Raw genomic sequence first — 22761 nt, 5'->3', positions numbered from 1 at the left:
GCAGAGGGCAACACACACTTGCTGACGGTTACGCCATCGATCTATCCAAGCACACTTCCTGTCAGGTGACGTCACTTTTTTTGCCTCGCTCTCTGCCTGTCAGTCCCTTAGGACCCTCTTAAAGGTGAGTGCATGTTTACGGGTTTGGGAAGTGGGGCGGAAATAAAAAATCATGAAATGGTACCCCTTCAGAGGCTCTCTCGACCATCGTGCTGGTCCCCAATCAGTCTCTCCTCTCGCTAATATGCAACAGCCACAGCTGTGGCTGCAATTGTACACAATTTCCACTGCAGTTCATTCGTCTATTTGGTCAAGTGGATGTTCAGCTGCATAAAAAAAAAAAAAAAATTACATATAATGTAGAAAAAGCTAATTTTAAAACATGTGTTTGTAATGGTTGCACTGGACCATTTGTTTAAAAAAAAAATAGCTTCAAGCAAGTGACAAAATGTAAAAGAAAGAGCTCCCAGTTTTGTAGTGACACCACAATAATAAACACAATGTGATTCAATATAATAGGAAACAAGAATTAATACTATACTACTGTTTCAAAGTTAGGGGTCACTTCAAAATGTCCTTATCTTTGAAAGGAAAAGCAGTTTTTTATCCCCAATGAAAATAACATTACATTAATCACAAATACAGTAGACATTGTTAATGTGGTGGGGGGGACAACAGCTTTTCTTTCAAAAATAAGGACATTTCTATCTGACAAACCTTTGAATGGTAGTGTACATTATGTAGCTTTGTATCTGTCTAAAGGCAGAATGCTTTTGTATTCAATCTCATTCAATTCTGCATGTGTACATAATGGAGTGTCTGGTGCTGATATACGATGATGTGAACAGTTTACTTAACAAGTAAAAAAATAAAATTAAATTCATTAATAAAAAAAAAAACCTTACACACTATAAAAACACAGAACATGACAAGTATCAAGTTGCCCAAATTCCACATGAATGAATAATTCAGCGTACCGGCTGAAAGCGGCATCTGCATGGCACGTGTCTCTGCGTGAAACTATCAAAGAGAAACAGCGCGCGTGATGGTTGGGGTCAGCCGGAACACCAGTCAACAACAGATGGTGCTGTCAAGGTACAAACAACACGAGCGGAAGACGGAAAGAAGTTTCCATGTTTAATGCTGCACTTGGCTGCATCACTGCAGCTTCTTTTTTTTTTTTTTTTTTTTTTTTAAGAGACTGCACACAACCGACTGTAATTTGCGTGCCAATGACATACGCCGTATGCGTTAGTTTTGCATTACAAACAGAAGAGATGTACGGTATATACGCACGTGCGGGGTCATTTTGCAGACAAAAAAAAAAACTCCAGGTACTCCATCGTTCAAATTCGGACGATCGAGCAAAGTCAATCCTAGTGATGTTGGCGGCCGGCATGACAATTAACGTCAATATATTAATGGACTTAAACTAAACAGCAACGCCCTCGCCCCCCCCCCCCCCCCCAAAAAAAATACGAACATACTTCCACTGAACTAATCCTAACTGGAGCAAAGATCAAATTTGCAGATGGAAGCCGAGAGCTAAAGGTTTTTAATTGCAGCTAATGAGAATTACAACGTAGGCCCAAGTGCCCAATTCCGATTTAATGCCGATATCCGATGTCTATTTCCGCATGCATGTAAGTAACTCCACAGGCGTCAACAGCGTTTAGCACATGTAAACAATAATACATAATAATACAAATATAAAACGCTGACCCCGACTGATTCAAATGGGGGTAACCTTGGCATTACGGTGGCACTTGGAGGCCCGAGTATTTTTGGAGTTGGTAAAATGTTTAAGAATCAATGGTTTATGGCTATGCTGATGCTGTAGTTCAGATTTATAGCGGGTGGTTTTTAATGTGTTTATTTATGTTGTTTGGGCATCGATAACTTTTATTTGATTGACGGTATAGCCGATCTGTGCGCTTACGTTGGCAGATATCCGATACGGATTCGATTATGAGCCACATTTGGAAGAGGCCAGATTCCGATCTTACGATATCCATGTGTTTTGTTTTTTTCCCCCCTCTTATCACTACCATGACGTGTATCCCAGTTGTGCCACTTGAGAGCAAAATCGCAAACGTTGGAACCATGAAGTGCAAATCCAGACCTGATGATCTCTCGCGGCACATTTAACAGTGGTTGGGAACCACCACGATAAACAACATCATAATGTCATCATAATGTACTGTATGTTGCACTGCAGAGGGGGAAAGAGGACTTGCACTCAGTACTTAAGTTGAAGTTCAGAAGACAACTGATGCATTCAGGCAGCAAAGTAAATCTGAAGTATGAATTGGCCTTTATACTGCCCCCAAGTGGCCAAGGCGCACACACCAAAATAACCAGCACAATGTACATTGAATTGAATGAGTAAGTGTGACAAAAACTGGAACAAATTAGTCGTATCTCAAGGCACCACTGGGTTTCAAATACCGGGCGTATAAGAAAAAAATGTCCCAAAAATAAATACCCAAGTAGAGATTCCTGAAAAATCACAATAGCAATGTGCATATTTGTACTTTGTTACTTCCCAACACTGCTACCCACAATAACAAAAAATGTCCTTTCACACACAACCAGAGCATTGGTGTGTGCCAATTGTGATCACAAATGTCTTTGTACGCCACGTGATCCACATCTCCTTATGATATTGGCTCAGCATGTAAAGCACCTTCAAAATGGATGAGAATAAGATGATGGACGTGGTTAGGATTCAGCCAAACGAGCAGAAAGACTGAAAGACTTGAAGGCTATCGTCCCGGGTACATTTAACCTCGGGCAGCGCCTTTCATTCCGCCTCACTCTTGTCTTTTGCTACCTCTCGTGCTCTCTCTCCCTCTCTGTTGTTTGCTCTTCTTTACGGTCTTCCTTTTAGCTAAAGCGTGTTTGGCAGTGTGCACGCCACATTATCCCAGCGGCAGCCAGGAAAACGTCCTTATTAGGCTCTTTAAGGACGGCAATGTTGGCCCAAACTAAAATATGTGAGCAGCCATAAAACGGAATCAGATGAGATTTTATTTTGTGCAGACATTGGCGGTGGTCCGGTGGTGAACCCTATTGACTGTGTTAATCCCCTTTCAAGCAGGGTGACGAGACAATTTGGTCTAGCTTCGCAATGTCTTGGCAGCTACGAGACTAGCGTGGAATTTCATGCAGGCGCGCACACACGCACGATGATTTGCAAGAACTGAATCATCATTTCATCTCTTCCATTATTGTCGGCAAGTGCATATTTGAATTTGCTAATAAAAGCCTTTATTTAGCAGCATAAGATGGGCAGAGGGCTGCGTTCCTCATTTTTCCTCCACATTGCGACTCATCCCCCCCCCCCCCCCCCTCTACTTTAGCCTGCTCCCTAACGCTCGCATTGTTGTTTCCTCTCCTCTACATTTCTGCCCCTGAAGTCCACCATCTGTCGGCCATCTTTCCATTACCTCTCATCTCTTCTCCGTGATGTGTTCACTTGAGGAGCGTAAGCAGCTCAACAGGAACATTATTATTTACACACTCCGTGGCCACAACTTTAGGTACACCTAAGCGCTGCATTTAAAAAATAAAAAAAAAACACTAAAATGCACTTTGACTCAAATGCAAGGGAACACAAAAACCCACTATGTGACCCACTGAAAATCTGTACATAAAGTATAATATTGTATATGTTCCAAGAGTCTTTTGAATATCATACCATCATAGGGAAAATAATGTAGCTCACTACTTCCTCAAATTTTTTGTTTTTCAACAAAATAATTAGGTTCCAATTATACTTTTTAATTTGAGTGACCGTTTGATTGATTGATTTACTTTCTTCTTGCATAGACAGTCACTAGCCACAACATTAGGTACACCTGAACAATCTTATGACATAAAATAATTTTTTTTAAAAACTTTACAAATGTAATAATTAGAATTTACACCGATTTTATCGGCCTTATCGGTATTGGCCAATAATTAGCTGATCGGTTGATTGGCTTTAATGTCATAATTCCCCGATCCGATCAATGACATCATTGATCGTCTCCGCAAAAAGACATTTACTCCGCGTCGCCATCGTGCACAGTATATTTGAATCCAAAAGCTAGTTTATTTTTAGCCTTGTCGCTTTTCTTTTAGTGTAGTCCTGTAAATATCTGACGGCCAATAAAGTTATTACAAAAAAAAAAACAAAAAAAAACGTCAGCGGTGTGGAACAAGACGACACGTCTGAGACAGGCAACACGTAATGCCCGATCAGACTACAAGACAAGTTTTCTCTTTCACGATTGCACTACGTCAGACGACTGCAATAAAATCTTGTATTCCGATACCACCGCGTCCCATTTTTTTACGATCACTGGGCTTCATCGTGTCAACGCAAATGTGACCGGATACACTCGTTACCATGGCGACGACAACAATAATGAATCGCGCCGTGTGTTTCTAAGAACAAAATGGGGAAAAACGTGTGTTGGTGGTCACCGGTGCTCAGGACAGGAGAGGACGTTCGTTCAAGGCTCGCTTGAGGTATGTTCACGTACTTTGAATACGAGCAAGCAGGCAACAAAACGGTATGTAGCCTAGCAAGCTAGTGCTAGCACGAACAGTTGGATGTAAACGCCGTTCTGTCGAATCATGCTCTAAAGTTTCGGTGTGGGTGAAGTCATTTAATTAAAAATAAATTAATTTAATTACAGTAAGTTAGCACCCATTATTTCTGTCATGTAATGTTGGTTTGACCTGACTGATTAGAATACACGACCTGACTAGAGCAGTGATTTCCAACCTTTATGGAGCCAAGGAACATATTTTACAATTGAAAAATCTCACGGCACACCAACAAACAAAAATGTCACAAACAGTGGATACATTAATTACTGCATTTACTTCCTGCCATCTAATAGAAGAGCATTCATTTGTTATGTCTGTCACTATGCCTCACTGGTATAAATAGAGCAACAAAGATACATCCATCCATCCATTTTCTGAGCCGCTTCTCCTCACTAGGGTCGAGGGCGTGCTGGAGCCTATCCCAGCTGTCATCGGGCAGGAGGCGGGGTACACCCTGAACTGGTTGCCAGCCAATCGCAGGGCACAAAGACACATTATTTCTAAATATAATTTTTTGAGCAGTTAAGTACACAAGTATATACAGTAACTGAACAGGTCATTTAAATAGACACATTCCTCCATCATGTGATCAGATCGGTGATCGGTTATCGTTTTTTTAAACTCGCTGATCGGTGATCGGCCCCAAAAATCCGGACCGTGTAAAGCCTTGTAATAATGCTCTGTTTTGAATACACTGTCAGTCTGTCATTAATGGCTTTAATGCAACACTGAAGATACTACAATAATATTAACATGACTGTGCTGGTGCAGAACTGTACTGCATTATGCTGAGAAGTGTTTCTAATATTCTGTAGGTAAATAAGGTAAATATCGAAAACAGCTCCCAGTATGATGCAGTTCTACACCACCGTTAACTGTAACCAGAATAAGAAGTACGAAGAAGTAGTAACGAGAAGAGAAGTAAGTAGAAGTAAAACAAATACCGCTCTGATAGCATGAATGAAAATCAAATCGTGTTGTCTTTATAAAGGCTGATTTACTTGGCACAACTCTTTGAGTCAGACCACCGAGCCACCACAAAGCGTCTGCTACCTTGATGCTGAAATCCAATGGGAAAGTCCATAGTCACACGGGCTAACAATTAGCATATGTGTTACTGTATTTTATGCATGCAGTGTGCTGTGTTGGTCATCCACGTGACCATTTTATCCTTGTCATGTGTGAGGCCTCTCGCATTTTAAAAATGGGTTAAGAAGATAAAAAAAAAAAAAAACAGCATGTGAGTAGCCCGCTTTATGTTGTGCAGCCGTTCCCAATGAACTGGATGCTTTGTGTAATAAAGAATAATATCCCTTTTGAGATGGTTAGCACTCCACAAGGAACACACAAAGTAGACCTTCTCTAGCAAACGCATCATCCAAAAGAGAGGCGAGGAAACGCAAAGATAGGTGACAGATGGTGGACTTGAGGGACAGAAATGAAAGATAACAACAATAGAGACACGGGGAGAAGGAGGAAGAAAATAGCGTGTGGCGTCGAGGGAGAGGGAAAAAAAGCCAGGAATGGTGCCAGGCAGACGGCACTCTCAACGCTGCACTGCACACTGTTGGCTCTCGGCGACACAGGCACTCCCAGGACGCTGTCAAGAATGCCTTCACTTCATGAAGCTAACTCGCGCTCTCGCACTCGCACAAACGCGAGCATAGCTTTGGCCATAGCGCTCATGTGCCGACGAGCAATACCCAAAGCAAACACACCTTCCCGTTTGGGTGGGTACACTTTCTTGACCAAGTTACCCATCTTGGCCGCGCCCCTTGAACAGCACAACCGCAAGCAAGATGTGAACTTTGACCTTGAACCTAAACCCCATCCCTATCAATGCAAAAACTAAAATCGAACCAAGATTAAATATTGCTTGATCAAGGTAAAATTGTTAGCAAACATATTTCAGAAGAGAATTTCACTTGCTTCAAGCATCTTTTTAGATTTTTGGTTAGAACTGCCGGCACGGTGGTTGACTGGTTAGCACATCTGCCTCACAGTTCTGAGGACCAGTGTTCAAGCCCCGGCCCCGCCTGTGTGGAGTTTCCATGTTCTCCCCGTGCCTGGGTGGGTTTTCTCCGGGCACTCAGGTTTCCTCCCACATCCCAAAAACATGCATGCTAGGTTAATTGAAGACATTCGTAAGGCTAGCTACTGTATGTTTCCTTGTTTTAGTCAAATTTTCCTGTTCTATTGGCAGATAATTTTACTACAATTAAGTCACACGTTCCTCATTTCATGACTGTCTCCTTGTTTTTTTTAAACCAAGTTTTATCAGTGTGGTGGGCTTTGACGTCTAAAAGGATCATCGATCATATGCGGTCCTTTATTTAAAACCTACACGCGTAGAAACATGAGGACACCTTGTCCATGATGCATTCAAATTGTCATTATTGTATAGGTACAGTACGGACATTATTATATATGTAAGGTAATATATTTATCACACAGAGACATGTGCAACTGGGCATGTCAAAACAAACACACACACACACACACACACAGCATATTGCTGGAGCTATATGGAGACAACTGTGAGACTGCACGATAGCTGGCAGGGACAATGGAAATATCGCCCGAAAATACCCTCACCCCCCCACACACGCTCCCACACACACACACAGTTCATACAGCAAGCTAAATGCTAACGAGAGGGAGGCAAAGAACAGATACGTCGTTCGTTACCTTTTTGTGCGTCGAAACATGTCGCTAGCAGCAGAGGCTGTCGGCAGGTGAACATGAGCTCAGGTCAGCCTCCAAACACACACACACACAGGCCGCCAAGAGGTCCCCGCTAGAACCCACAAGACAATTCAACACACACACATCGCAAGTGGGAGATGCAGAGATGTGAGTCGGGCAAGAGACAAGAGTTAAGAGCGCGAGGGCTGCATCCCCTCTTAGGACCAGAGAAGGATTGTGTGTGCTAAGCCAGGAGGAGATGAGCAAAGGGAGTGTGTGTGTGGGGGGCAGATCGACAGACGGAGAAGGGAGAGGGCGGCAAGGGAGTAAGGGAGGGGGGTCCAAACACCATCGACGAGATGAGAGAGTGAGACGTGAGGATGCGAGAGAGAGAGAGTGAGAGAGAGAGAGAGGGAGGCGATGGAGACATGACGGAGCAGCCGAGCGGAGACTAATTTGAGGACAGACAGCGCGGGGCGGGCAGGGCGGGTGGTGGTGGTGGGGTGTGGGCGAGGGGGTTCAGCGGGGGCGCATGTGTTATTTTGTACAATTTGACTTGCTGGCACTAGAAAAGCAGGGTGGCACTTTTTTTTTTAATGACTGAAACGCCTGGTGGGCGTCAATATTTTACTCATTAGCAACAAGATGAATTGAACACGAATGAATAAGACAAATTGTTCGTGTAGCCTGACGTATTCTACTATCACAATGTGATTATAGTCCTATTTGTGAATGAATAGATCTTATGAATCTGACATTTCATTTGAAGCCATTTCTGGGGCGTACGCCCCGCAATCGCAGAGTCGCTCGACCGCATTTCGTCGCACGCGGTTTGATGCTTGGTGAAGGTCGGAGGGGCCGTAGGCGCAGAATGGCAGCCACCCTTCAAGGGCGGCTGTGGCTACACAAGTAGCTTACCGTCACCAGGGTGTGACTGTGGACTGAATGAATAATGCCTTCAATTGTAAAGCGTCTTTGAGTGCGCCTGGAAAGTATTATTATTATCATCACATGAAATATCAGTTATAACAAAGAAAGCCTTTTTGTAAAATGAATGAAAAGAAAATAATATACAACAAAAAACATTTTGGAGACATGCCCAGAATTTTAAGGCATACGAAAAAAGAAAAGTATTCTAATGTACAGTAAATATTTATCTGTCTCACAGATCTGGTTTGGGGTTTGAATCTCGGCTCCGGCCTTGAGGGGAGTTGGCACGTTTCCCCGCGCTCGCACGGGTCAATTGAAGACTAAATTGTCCGTAGGTGTGAATGTGAGTGGAAACGGTTGTTTACACACCCCTGTTCAAATCCTGGGGTTTTCTTATATTGAAAAATGAGAGAAAGATAAATCATTCCAAAGCTTTTTCCACCATTAATACCTGAACTCAATAAAAAAAAAAAAAATTCAACAGGGGAAGATGTGGTTGCACAAGTGTGCACACCCTCTGATAACCAAGGGCGTAGGACATCATCATCATCACACTTAAACTCAAAAAGGGGAGTCAGCACACGACTGCCACCAATTAAAGGGACTGTTATTAACCCGAAATAAAGTTCAAACGTTAACTCTAACAAAGCTTTTATTTACTTTTTTTTTTTTTTTTCCAGCAGAAACCTGAAGCTTTCTTTCGCTATCACTGGCTGCTACTTGGAATTCACTCCACCTTGACTTCATCCCTCGTTCCAGTTTGAGAAGAACAGTGCGAAAAAGCATGATGCTGCCGGCAGCACCGTGCTTAACGGCAGCTACGGCGTTCTTTTGGTGATGAGCGGTTTTGTGTTTCCACCAAACATGGAACAAAATTAGGGAATATGGCCAAAACGTTCAACTTTGGGTTCATTGGATCATGAAGTTCATCATAAGATTTTTTTTTTTTTTTTTTTTATGGTGCCATTTCACACCAGGAGATTCAAATGTCAAAAATGTCATTTCGTTTTCTCAGTATGAATCATTTTAGCTTTAAACATATAAGACCGTCAGACTTTTGCTTTAAATCAACATTATGTTGTCCTATCAACTTAAAACAAAAGCCTCAATAATATATCAGTCGGTCAGTGGCTTGTAATAAATTGTGATAGAATCTTGAGTCTCTAGTATTGGTGGACCAGCCAGGACACTTCCCATACTGCCATTGGCCTTCTGCTTTTGCTTGTACCTTTCGATGTTTTCTACATTTTTGCGACAAATGCAGTGTGTTTATCACCGTTGTTGATGTCGAAGTAAGTCAATTAGACAGCACAACAAATGGGGGCAGCCCAGGAGCAGAAAAACAATTATTTCCTACTACTGCTTGAAAGAAAACAATCTTTTGCTACCACTACCTGCCCCTGCGCAGTAAAATGTCAGACTGGATGAGCTCTGCTGTCGACTATCTGTCGAAGATGTCACAGGAGCGGCTCAGCAGTGCTGCACTAGGGGAGGCATCATTATTGTGTGAGGTGTGTGTACACACGCGCACACACACGCACGCTGCGCTGCCTCCCCCTTCCGAACTTAAACAAACCCAGCAAACGTTAACGCTTACACGCTGCGACAGATACACAGTGGCACCGGGTGCGCTAATTGAATAATGGCTGTCGTCTCTAACGTTGGAGTAGGAATGGAAGAAATATACATGGTGGAAAAGAGATGGAGGCGGATGGCGCATATGATGAAGAAGGCATACATGCACTTATAACATTCAGGATTTTTTAAAAACATTTTTTTAAGATCAATATTTGCATGTCTGTGGCTCACTCTGCAATAAAGTGACACTTGAGCTCCACCCATCGGACGACCCGTATACGCTTCTTCTCCCTTATCTCCCGCTGCGACATATGCTGGCAGTCAAAGGCCACGGCGTGCCAAGGACACGCGGGTGCGCGCGCACGCTCAACAATCAGCCGGTAAAAAGTGAAGTGCGGTACTAATTAAATACTCAGGCATTGAGATGCACAGTGTGTGCGTGGACGGGCTCTCTTGTTGCCAGACACCACCTCTGCCCTCAAGCTGTATGCAGAATACTAAGTCAATTAAATAACACACACACGCGCACACAAACACAATGTATTTAGCCATGCATTCTGGTCACACATCCTCAATTGCCTCTCCAGTTTATATGAAAAGCAGACAGATAACAAGGCAGTAGCAATACAATGTATTCATGGCTGTGAGTTACAACAATTTCCATAAAGATTTAATTGATTTCCACACGCCAAATGATAAGCATATTCAGGGGATTTAGCCACACACACACATTTTTGGCTTTGTTTTTCAAGTCAGCTTTTTTTTTAGCAGCCAAAAGACATGCACCCAATTTGAGTTAGAATTTTTGAGGCTGCGATCTAGCAACAGGGAACTTAAATGCATCTCTCAGCGAGACGTAGAAAGAGGCGCGACGGATACGCGAAGAATTTCAGCACCGTGGACAGAGACACACGCACATGTAGAACATGACATTTGGAATTTCTGAAGTCGAACATGATCTGTTACGGAATGCTGGTCGACTTCTGATTTGGTGGAATTTAGAATCCACAGCCCCCCCCCCCCCCCCCCCCCCCACCCCCAATTGGAAATAATGGAAAAGGGCAAAGGCGCATGTGCCACTTTCCTACATTCCAATAAGTTACATTTCTGATTTTATGGTTATCAACACGTTTTTCTGCTTTGCCATCACTGGTGCCTTACTGTGTTGGCAACACAAAAGTAGAAAAAGAAAAAGCAAACACACACGCAGTTAATCCTGTGTGTTGCGTGTTTCAAGAAACTTGGACTTCATCTCCAAATTGCACAATTTTTGAAGCATTCAACTCGATAGGTTCAACTTCACCGCTTTCATCTCCGGTTTTCCCACGCGTCTGTCGGAGGCACTTTATTCAGCTCGGTCGGGATCATCTCATCATTTTCATTTGGAAATGGTGCAGAAACGGATTCCAGGTATTTGGAATTCACATGATGAAATCCACCTGTGCGGGGACGACATCTCTATCACCGTAATCCTGCTTTGCGAAGCTGTCGTAGAAAGTTAATCTCTGGCTTTAAATGTGACATTTTGAGGCAGCGTTCCTTAATCCTTTCATTTAAAAAAAACCAAAAGAAGAACACTTATAATAATTAAAGGTGTTTAGAGTTGAAGTAATTGGGAAATGTAAACTGCAAAAATGTTAGGTATGCTGATTCTGAAGGAAAACCAAAAGGATTATTCATATTTACCCTACGTCTGTGCTACTATTTTATCAGGTATATCCACTCACATATTAAATTACAATGAGATATTTGTAAATTCAACAATCACAAGTGCACAAAATGACCAACCCATCGAATAATGAACACGTTTTAAGACTGAAATTACAGATCGCCAAGTGGCTAACTAAGGGTCCCTGTGGTCCTCCAGCCGATGATATCTAAATAAGAACTGACCATGCCTCCTCCAGTTCGTTTGCGCTTGAATATCCACAGCTGCATTTGCAAAACGGAACATCAAATATAATAATAAGCAACATGTCCATCTTGTGCCATGTAAAAAGAAAAAATAATAATCAAGGAAAATACTCATTTGAGTGTGCAAATCATAACAAAAGAACATACCTGCTACTTTTCCGTGGCAGTGGAAGGTCCTTCTGGTGACAAAGAGAGAGAGAGAGAAAAAAAGATACAAATGAGATAATTTAGTTCTATTTCTAAACACAGTTAGTGTTACCGTATATAAAACGCTAATAGCGACAGAGGCATGATTGAAGTGTGTTAATGAGCTCATAAAAATGACTGCATTCATTTATTCAAATAGAGCAGCAGCTCATTTAAAGACCGAAGTGGAGTCAAGCAATTATACCGAAATAATTACCATACCTTATAGTCCAATATTTAACTTTTTGAAGGTTGGGGGGGGGCAGGGGGGGTGATCTAATTTGAACTAGTTTCACATGAAAGTGTTCACCCGCTCACGTTTGCATGGAGACGAAACTTTCACAAATGAGCGAATTAAAAGACGTCAACTCACAATTCATTTAGAATGCAACAACGCAAAAGTAAACGTTTAGCAAAGAGAATGAAGTCGTCATCGAACACATTGCACAAGCGTAGCGCATATGCTGCGTGGAATACGTACAGTACAGCACCTGATATTGAGAGTAAATAATTATTTTTTTGGGGCAATCAGACTCATATATTTAACTCAGGTGTTGTCCATTTCTTCCGATTGTCCTTGTGATTCTGATCACTAGTTAAGGACAATACTATATTTTGCTTTTTCTTCTTATCAGATCTATTCATAAACCCGGACTACTCCTTTCAGACAAGAACTATTACCTCTCTAAACAGATGCCCGTGTTATCAAATGGAAGTAAACTCATCTCGGTTGATAGCCGTAATGTTGGATGCGAATCAGCCGCGGGCGGGTTTGCGATTACGCCGCTAATCCGATGAGCGGCGCAACAAGCGATCTCGTCAATGCTCGCGGGGGCTTTCTGAGTGACAGGAAACGGCAGGTCGAGTGGAGCAAAAGTCCATTTTAAAACGGTTTCTGCTTTTCTTTATGACGACGGGACACAGTAGCGAGGGCACTGATGTGATTAAGAGCAAGTGGGACGCACCCTCTCCACTGCGCTTGTTGCGCCATCCGTTGCCAATTTGAGTCTATTAGACTCCGTGTTGGAGAGATTGGCTTACATACAATATCTCTCGTCGGATTATCCGATAAGTCTGTTCGCGCTAACGACATTAAGGTCAGATGTGGGGAAATCAACACAACTATTAGACAACTAATGACGTCCCAACAGTGAATCCTCTTCAGTCTAATCATTTGGGCTGTCCTCAATTCATTTCCCTTCCCTGCATCAAACCCTTTGTCTTTGTAATGCAAACATAAGCGTTCCAAAAGCAGCGACAAAGGCGAGCTGATGAAACACGACTTGACAGCTGGAGCTCTCGCATCAAAACAGTCCCACTACGCGCCTGCAAAACCAAACTCAACCAGTTTGGGTTTGGCACCACGAGACAGCATCCACGCCCCCCCCCCCCCCCGCGCCTCCATCGTAAACAACTGCAGCCCGAAAGTCAGAAACATTTTGCAAAGCTAAAGACTGCAAGACGAACAGATGATCGTTGCCAGGATGGAGCCGATCACAAAAAAAAAAAAAAATCCGATTCTCCCGAGATTTCATTTGGGAGGAACTTCAATCTCATCATGCAAAATTCGAACCAGGAAGTGATTAGCTTGACACAAAACAATGATTCTACCAACCGCAGTGAAGTGATCATCTCAGCTGTTTATTATTTTGTACAGGTTATAGGTCACATTAATGGGGGGAAAAAAATGGAAATTATAAATTAATTTCATGGAAACCTGATATTTGAACAGGGGTGTGTAGACTTCTTGCATCCAGTGTATATTAGAACCTCTACGGTTGAACAAAATCCGCTGTTGTAGGTACATTTCAACACTTTGTTTGGACTTTGGAACAATTTTCGAAGTGTAATGTAACACACAGAGAGTCATCTGTTGTGGTCTGAGATTATTTGTTTGATTATGTATGACGACAAATGCGCTTCAGTTTAACAAAACATCCATAATATCTGAAAGTACAACTGCACACCCACTTTTTGTTATAAGATTGTGATACTGATTTCCCCTCCCTCAATTAAACAATCACGGCTCAATGAAACAGAAAATAAAAAAAAAAAAACGGAAACAAATCAAGAAGAAATGAAGGCCTGTCTGTCAGCCAGATGGCTTGTCAACACAAACTGAAAGCGTCAATTATATTGACGTCAGCATATCAATATGTAGACATTTGACCTTCTGATAACTGCTTCAACGTCATTTGAATGGCTCAGTCTTGCAATAAGAAGAGCAGCGCTGTCAGCAAGTTCCCAAATAAAGACCTACACACAGCGCAAATCTTTATTTGAAGGCTCAAATGAGCAAATGATACACTGTAATGTGACATTATTATTATTATTTTTTTTTTTACATCTGACACGGCATTTAAAGCAACAATATGTAGTCTTACAGCTTCAAAATCATTTGTAATTAGGAGACTAGCATCTATTGCTATTGCCACGGCAACCCCGGATTGGCAACTTTCTGAAATAATGGCGGACAAGCCAGGACACCTCTGGTGTTACATTAACACGCTTCACTTTCTTTGTATTCATCACAGCAGCTTAAAAGTCCTTTTTTTAAAAAAACATTATTTAACAATGTTCGAGAAAACGCTGGAACTAATAAAAAATAAATAAAAAAAAGCCATTTTTCCTTAGTTTTACATGAAATAATGACGACATTGATATCACGAAAAGTTGATAGTCAGTTTTACTGACGACAGATGGGATGTCTGCGCCCGTGCGATGGCGCTCTTGTGGGACTGTGATCACTTGGATATTTCCTTTTGATGAGAATGACTTCACCCATCACGGGGCGCTTTTCCTGGGATGGCTAATGAGTTACATCATCAAGAGGAAGTCAGCTTGGCCAGAGTGACTCAGACAGCATGTGCTTACGTGTGTGTGTGCGTGTTTGTGTGTGCGTATTTAGATATGGGGTGTCAGGGGTAGCTAATGGATAAAACCCCAACACCTGCTCCCTCTTTATGCGCAGCCAGCAGGCAGCTATTGTACGCGATGTTGCCGTGTTGTTTGCTCTTATTTATTTTTGCAGGACAACAACAGCCTCGGCAAGTAATATCAACTTTTCTTTTCAAGTAAACAAAAAGAGTAGGAAGGGGGGGGGGAACAACACAAATAGGACGTATGCGTTATAAGAATACATACAGTTCAGCGGTGCCTTGTGTTACGAGCGACTCAAGTGTGAATTCACTAAGAGTGAACTCAACACGCGTCGCAATAAGCATCAGTTTGGCAAACAGTGAAGTGTACATTTGTGGCCTGTGTATTTTTCATCTAATATTTTTGGAGTACTTCATATTTTTCTATTTGTGTTTTTATTCTTCTAATACTTTTGGATTTTCATCTAATACTACTTTCTATATTTGTATTTTTTGCCATGTATTTTCTTGGCACTTTTCCCTCCTATTTTATTTATTCTAAATGTGTCTATTTTTTCCTATTTTGTACTACAAATATTTCCCCCCCATTTTTTTCCCCAAGATTTCTATATTTTTCTATCTAATATTTTTACCGATACGGTTAATATATATATATATATATATTTTAGACATAATACTGTTTTATATTTTCAGTATTCGGCTTTTGCTGTGACTTGTGCCACAAATGTTAGAAAATTGCGTCTCTAGTAGTTAGCAGTGGTCCAGCCAACTCACTTGTGGTGAAAATGCTAACCAAACCTGGGTGTTGTGGACAGAAAGTTGTTGTTTTTTTTTCCTCGGGGTAAAAAAAAAGAAAAAAAAAAAAAAGGAGGTCTATATTTCAGTGGACAAAGCACCCCACAATGAATTGAGACAAGGAGACTGTTCGAGTTGGGGTGGGGGGGGGGGCATAATTTGAGGCAATATGGAAGATCTCCCTCAGGCTTTACTGCTCTGAATGTAAATTTAATTTCAACAAATCTGGTTACAAATCTGGTTTGAGCATAAAGAAGGGACTCTGTCTTACAGTTAAGACAAAATAATCTTCAGATACACGCACGCAAGGACATCTTTGGGGAAAGGAATGCATTATGTAGAGCACCCGTGCAACAACTACAAATCACGAATCTGCTCTTCAGTCACCTTGCGACGTTGCAAGAGGACCCTTCGAAAACATTCAAATATTTGACAACTTTTTCTGCTTTACAGATGAAGGAAGGCTGAAGTGTGTTTTTCTCCTTAGTTTATATTAACCCGAGTAGTGAACACTAACTGGAATCTGGAGGGAAGAAAAAAGGTTCTTGTGCCGGCGCTCTGGGCAGAATCAAAGCTTCTGTTCTTTTTCTGCTGCCAAAAAAAGTGACAGCTGATTGCAAGGCAAATGTCACACTGTGTATTCTTCACTTGAATGGTCCACCAGACTTCAAGATTGACTTTACAGCTTTGAATCTTCTCAGAGCCTTCAGAGGATGTTCGGCCTTCGCATTTATTACCTCCCCTGTCGGATTAGTTTTTAAAGCCAACACGTGATGTTTCCTTCGCATTTTCTGGATTATATGTGCTGTTCTCCAATTGGGACCAAGCACAGTTTGGAAAGCTAAACCCTAAACTGGCTTGTGTTTGTACAACACAGTGTGTAGGTGGAATATAGAATATACCTGTATTACAATAGTTTGAAGGGGGAAAAAAAAGAATCCGTAAAGGCTAATTATTCCATAGATAACAGATATTTTTAACGATAGCATATTGAAATCTCATATACTTTGATTAAGGCTGCAACTGCGTTCCCCATTATAAGGTTGATGCAATTAATACTAGACTTTACACCGATCTGATCGGCGTTATCGGTATCGGCCGATAGTTAGCATTTTATGCTGATCGCCTTTAATGTCCAAATCATTTCTGAATCCAGAAGTATGAATCCAAAAGCTAGTTTAATTTTAGCCTTGTCACGTGTCTTGTAGCGCAGTACTGTAACTATCTGACGAGCAGTCAAGTTTTTTTCAATCTGGTCGGTTAAAAATACGTCATCGGTGTGGGACTAGTTTGCGGTGTCTCAGACAAACAACACGTATGTTATTTGCAGTCCGTGCATAAATGAAGTACGTCGTGGGGAACGTGATCGAAATGCTTCAACGCAACAAATTCGATCGAGCACCTAGCCGGGACAGTGAGAAGGTTAGAGTAAGCATGTCATTAACGGTATTTATGAAAGTAACTTAATTGCAATAAAGTAATTTAATTACAGTAAGTTAGCACCCATTATTTGTGAGGATAAGCAGTACAGAAAATGGATGGATGGATGGATACAATCAATAAATGAACAAGTCGTGTAAATAGACACATTGCTCCATCTTGTGATCGGATCGGTGATCGGTAATCGTTTTTTTTTTTTTTTTAAATCTTGCTGATCGGTGATCGGCCCCAAAAATCCTGATTGTGTAAAGCCTAATAAATACATTAAAATAACAAATATCGACGCGATGATTTATAAACGATTAGAATTATCGGTAATGATTATGTTGCGCAATTGGACAGGATGCGGAATTATTGTTTAGCCTATTACATGATATACTGCAATAACTGTCCCCCCCCCCCCCTCTGCAGTCATGGCCATAAATGCAATTTTACTAATAATTGGCATACTAATTGTTCCGTCTTGGGCTCCTCATTTTCGGTTTCGTCCATGAATTTTCATTTTGGCGCATCCCTAGTTGCAACAGTGCAATGGTAAAGCAGTATTAGTAAAACTAACATCCATGTTTTGGAGTGCACGAGGAAGCTGTATGTGACACCAGAAATAATGGTGATGATGTCCGCCTTGTGTTTACAGTCCACGTTGATGAAGCGGAACAAAGCCGTGAGTGACAGAAGCGAGCTGCTTCTTCTGGAGTGACTCTTATCCCCATGTGTTTAGCATATTGGAAGTGGGCACACTGCCCAGAACAAAATATTGGACAAGTTATTCTCAGCGTGTGTGTGCATGTGTGTGTGTGTGTGTGTGTGTGTATGGCGTCCTCCATACCTCTGATAGCGATGAGGCACACGCAACGATTTGCATGTGTGAGCGAGAGAGCCAAGTATAAAGTAGGCTCCTGACACCTGCCGTAACTGATGGCATAATAACCTTCACTTCACGAGCGGAGATGGAAATGTCTCATCTCATACCAAAACAACCCGAATATCAATTTAAAAGCAAGAGAATACAACAACAAAGCCTTAAACCAGACAAACAAGACGTTAGTCTTAAGCGGGGTACTCGCATACTGACAATCCGGCCAAATTTGAGCATTTTCCCAGCCTTGCGATCAAAGTCAGCAAAGGCCCGATTGTCAGATGTCTCTGAAGGTTTATCCTGAGGGATTATCCTGTGCTGAGGGGTTTGTAAACAGTGATTATTCTTCACCGATCTGCTCGGAAAACGGTCACGGTCGACAATCGTAAATGTTAAACCTGGTCAGTGTTTGACCGAACCCAAGATTAACCTATTGTTAAGGCAGGCGTTAAATCGTAATTACAGTCAATATTTGTATGGACATCACTTCTGGGCCATAAATATAAAACAGTTAGCGGTTCGAAGAATGCACGGATGGATAAATGAAAAACAAAGTACGGCAGTAACTGAGCCTGCCGACTTGCCTGCTTATGGATTCTTATATTTCAGTTCCTCGAAAACGCTACGTTAGGACCGTCGTAACCCGAGAAGCCCCTGTACTGACTCCACGGGCAGGACCAGGAGTAATAGAGACCACTTGGTGGAAGCCATATAAGAAACAAAATCCAAAACCAATATTGAGCCCATCTGCTATGCGAGAAGTCTATGCTACGTAGACACCGTTTGCCAATCCCTTTTCCTTACTTTAACATTGACCCACACTCAGTCGGGACCCCGATATTGTAACAGCCACTTAAATGGGGTCTACCAGAGCCCACGGCGATACTGCCTTCATCTCATCCACCCCCTCCATCGAGGCCTCTGGGCTTTTTAGGCCGCCCTTCTGCTTCCTCCCCGAGGGCGCGCTGCGCTCTTATGCCACCATTAGTCCTGCTAATGGGCCTGACAACTGCGCCACATCCTCAACATTTAGACCGCCTCCGTCTTCGATATTGATATCGACCGCTTCGGTGGGAAAGGGAGAGTATGGCGGGGGCGGGGGTAGTGAGTCGATTGGATATCGTACATATGGGCATCAACACACTCACACGCTAGTCAAAGTACAGTAAAGGTGAGTGAGTAGGTGCACAAGCTTGCTAGACCAAAAAAAAAAAGCATAGCTTGAAGCGCGAAAGAGGGGAAAGGGAAAATTACAGAGAATAAAATCATAAAGTGTTACTTTATTTCGACAAGAAATGATTCTCATTATTACAACTTTATTTTTGTATGATTTAATTTTTTCTTGTAATATTGCGACTATTTATATTTTAAAAAAAAACATTGTTCACACAGTTGCTGTGGGAAAAAAAACATTGATTTCATTATTTGTCAAATCGTGTAACTTGATAACATCCAGTAAACAGTCCTCTTTTTGAGACAGATGCTTTAAATATTCCAGCTTTATTCTCATAAATTCAGACGTTTTTCTTGTGAAATGTTGCCTTTTCTCATAATATTAAGGCTTTTTATTATTTTTATTAATAATACAACACAATATTTTTGGCACAACCACATAAAAACTGTTCATACTGTTGGGGCGATTAAATAGTCCTCTTAATGCAGCGTTATACTTAGTATCACTCTTACTAAATCAGAATCACAATCATCTTTATTTTGCCAAGTATGTCCCAAAAAAAAAAAAAAAAAACACACAAGGAATTTGTCTCCGGTAGTTTGAGCCGCTCTAGTACGACAACAGACAGTCAATTGACAGAGAACACTTTGGAGACATCAAGACATTGACAAAAAACAGTCGCTCAATAAATAAAAGGTTGCTAGTAATCTGGTAATGCCAGTACAATTGTATTATTTTTAATGTTTTTATTTTTTGACAATTGTGCAAAAAGATGCAGAGTACTCTCGCAATGAGAGCATTTCGAATGACTAACATAGCGATCGTCCGGTGCAATGACCATTGTGCAAAGGGCGCCGAGACTTCAAGGAATGTTCAAAATGCAGACCATAACTACATTTTCTCACCAACGTTATGACTGTGAACAAATCATTTTTGTAATATTTCAACATCATATTTTTAAACCTATAACTTGACCCTCATAGTATTATTATTTTGTTGTTTTCAGTGTGGCCCTAATACGTCTGCCCACATCCTTGAGACACAAAAACCTGATTGTTATGTTGCTGCAATAACAATTCTCTGGTTGTATGATGGCTTCAATGTGTTTGTCTAACATCTTCCTGTATCTTTTTGTAGGCAATACGCAAATAAAGCGATTTTCAATCAGGGGGGCCCACATTTACACCTAACTTCATGTTTTAGTACATGTTATATTTAGTATTCTTTAATCAAACCTGCAGTGAGACCCACTAATAACCAACTGGACAACATTTGCACAGGAAGTCGTCCAATTGGGCATGTCTATATTTCATAAATGATGAGCAGTCTTGTGCAGCAGATGGCACGATGTGCAGCCGAGCGCTTTAATTGTAAATTAATACATGTTGAGGCAGCTAAGTGGCAGTCAGTAGTTGTGCACTGTGGGCCTTTGCTGCTTTACTAGATTAAATTCACGCCAGAGGAAAACCTTGAAGGAACCTCACCGCGGTGTTTGCTGCCAGTCACCAGTGTGCAAGATATCGACTAACCTACTTCGTTCGCGAGATGTGGACGAAGCTGCTTTTAGCGCTCAAGGCTCAAGTCGGCTTAACGTGCGTCTGAAACTCGTACCGGAGCGTTGTCGCCCGCTCTGCTCGACGGCGCCGCCTTCAGTCACAACGTGGGAAATGGATGTCTTCCTAAATTGAGCTTCACCGTAAACGAGTAATGCGATATGCTAAACCACGGATTTGCCCAGTTTAGCCAAAAATGCACTCTTGTTTCCACAGATGGGTACTTGTCCAACATCAGAGAAAATTAACAATTAAGTGATCACAGGCGGTCCTTGGTTTACGACGTTATCCGCGTACGAGGTTCCGAGGTTCCGAATAGCACACAATAAATTACCGCAGAGGCGTAAGAATACGGGGCAACGTGGCACAAAAAGGCATGCTCACTTACCACCGTATTTTACTGTTTTGCGGTTTCGTTAGTCACGAATTCACTCATTTGTGTTTTTTCTTTAAACCTACCCTCCGTTATTCGCTGATTCGTGGTTCTGTGCTCTTTCTGAAATGCCGTTATATACCACAGGTTGGTGCCAAAGCCTTGTCTAAATACGATAACAGTCCAGTTGGTCCAAGGACGGAGATGTTCAAGTGATACATCTCGCGTCTCAACTAAAAGAAGCTTTGCATATCGGGGTGGGGGCTCAGATTAGCCTGGGTGGTTACAGAGAGTCTTCGCCGCATACACATGCGTACCTAGTTTGCATTTTTTCTTCACCAAATAATCTGTAAGCGGTTTATTTTGTAGGGTAATGTTGTCTGAATAGGATAATCTCCCTCACAATGGGTTTTCTGAGTTTTTCCTTGCCGGTTCGAGGTCTACACTGGGTAGATGTCGTTTTTGTGAACTGTGGGCCTGTGAAGACCTTTGAGACTCTTTTGTGATTAAATGCCATATAAATAAACTTGACTCGTTACTGTAAAATGTGACTGCGAACAAATTAGATGTGCACGTCAATGCTTAATCAACAAGCATTGTGGTTAAAGTCATCTGACGAACAAAAAAAAGGGGAACAAATGGCATTGCGGCCGGCAAGTGAAATGAGCTGCTTTATGAAACGATGTCATTTTTCAATGTGCATCAATGTGGTCAGCTATAACTATATCACATTCTAACTTGCACACAAAATACTATGATACATTTTTACTGAGTCCGCCATCGAGACAAAGTAGTGACTGATAGTAAAACAAATGAGTAAACATTTTACTTCCCGTCAAAGTCAGCCAATGCCGACGGAGATATCGTTATGGTGTGGTGTGCTGAATTGCGTGAATATGAATTCATATTGCGTAAACACACTAATCACTTGCCAGGTTGTTTGTGGTGTGTCTCACATTTTCATCAACAACGGTGATGTTAAAAATTGGTATACGTGTACCCCGATTTTACACTATACCACGTGTTAAATTGTACACAAAATCTATACTGATGAAAAAAAAATAATACTAATAATAATAATTGTAGCGGCATTACCAGATATCTAGCAAGCCTTTATTGCTCAGTGACTGTTTTTCTCAATGTCTTAACGTCTCAAAAGTGTTCTCTGTCAATCGACTAGTCGAGCGGCTCCAACTAGCGCAGACAAATTCCTTGTGTGTTTTTATTTATTTTGTGAAGCGCATCACTGTGAGGGGCGAACACAACACAAAGGATCGTGGAGGATTTCCTACCTGGAGCCTTCGCCTTCGAATGATGCCAGAGTCGTCCATGGTGAAACCTCCCGGAGGGTGTCTCGGCCCCCTGTAGTTTTTCTTAAGCGAGTTCACAGGACGACGCCACGATGTCACGTGACTTACACCCAGCACGCAATTTGTGGAGTCAATTTGGCGAAAAAATCCAAGCCTGAGCGGACATCGTTTACCGGCAACGGAGTATAAATCACGGTGACAAAGAATATCTTGTATCGCAGGCGTGAATCAATTCAATAAAAGTCTTAACGTTAAGCGATGTGGACGTGGGGGGCAGGGGGCGGGAGCACCTCCCGTGTCGGGTCCAGAAATCCAGAAATCCACGCGATTGACACCGTGCAAGAGTTCATCATCATCATCATCATCATCATCACGCCCGATCGACGGAGCATAAAGGCGACGCCGCTGCGGCAGAACAACGGACGCGTCCCACTCCCAGCGCGGCTCCGTGTCATTGTCTTCCTCCCTTTCCACTGCCTCCTCGAC

At 42.0% G+C, this 22761-nt stretch overlaps 1 protein-coding gene across 4 annotated transcripts in view; it reads right to left on the bottom strand.

Moving 5' to 3' along the window:
- Nucleotides 1-22761, bottom strand: part of LOC133477108 (microtubule-associated serine/threonine-protein kinase 1-like) — a 59976-nt gene extending 37215 nt beyond the window's left edge. For 2 of the 4 annotated variants that reach the window (XM_061771482.1, XM_061771484.1), the window contains exons 1-2: nucleotides 22258-22761; nucleotides 11854-11885 (exon numbers count right to left, since the gene is read on the bottom strand). In XM_061771482.1, coding sequence (XP_061627466.1) covers nucleotides 11854-11885; nucleotides 22258-22296 — 71 coding nt within the window. In that variant the 5' untranslated portion in view covers nucleotides 22297-22761. Of the gene's footprint in view, nucleotides 1-7287; nucleotides 7551-11853; nucleotides 11886-22257 lie in introns of those variants that run through there. The other 2 variants (XM_061771483.1, XM_061771485.1) reach the window with 2 other exon arrangements.

Source organism: Phyllopteryx taeniolatus, chromosome 4 (genome assembly GCF_024500385.1).
Source record: "Phyllopteryx taeniolatus isolate TA_2022b chromosome 4, UOR_Ptae_1.2, whole genome shotgun sequence".
In the NCBI taxonomy this organism is placed as follows: domain Eukaryota; kingdom Metazoa; phylum Chordata; class Actinopteri; order Syngnathiformes; family Syngnathidae; genus Phyllopteryx; species Phyllopteryx taeniolatus.
The sequence above is the reverse complement of the archived record's forward strand: the minus strand, read 5'-3'. Positions and strand labels throughout refer to the sequence as shown.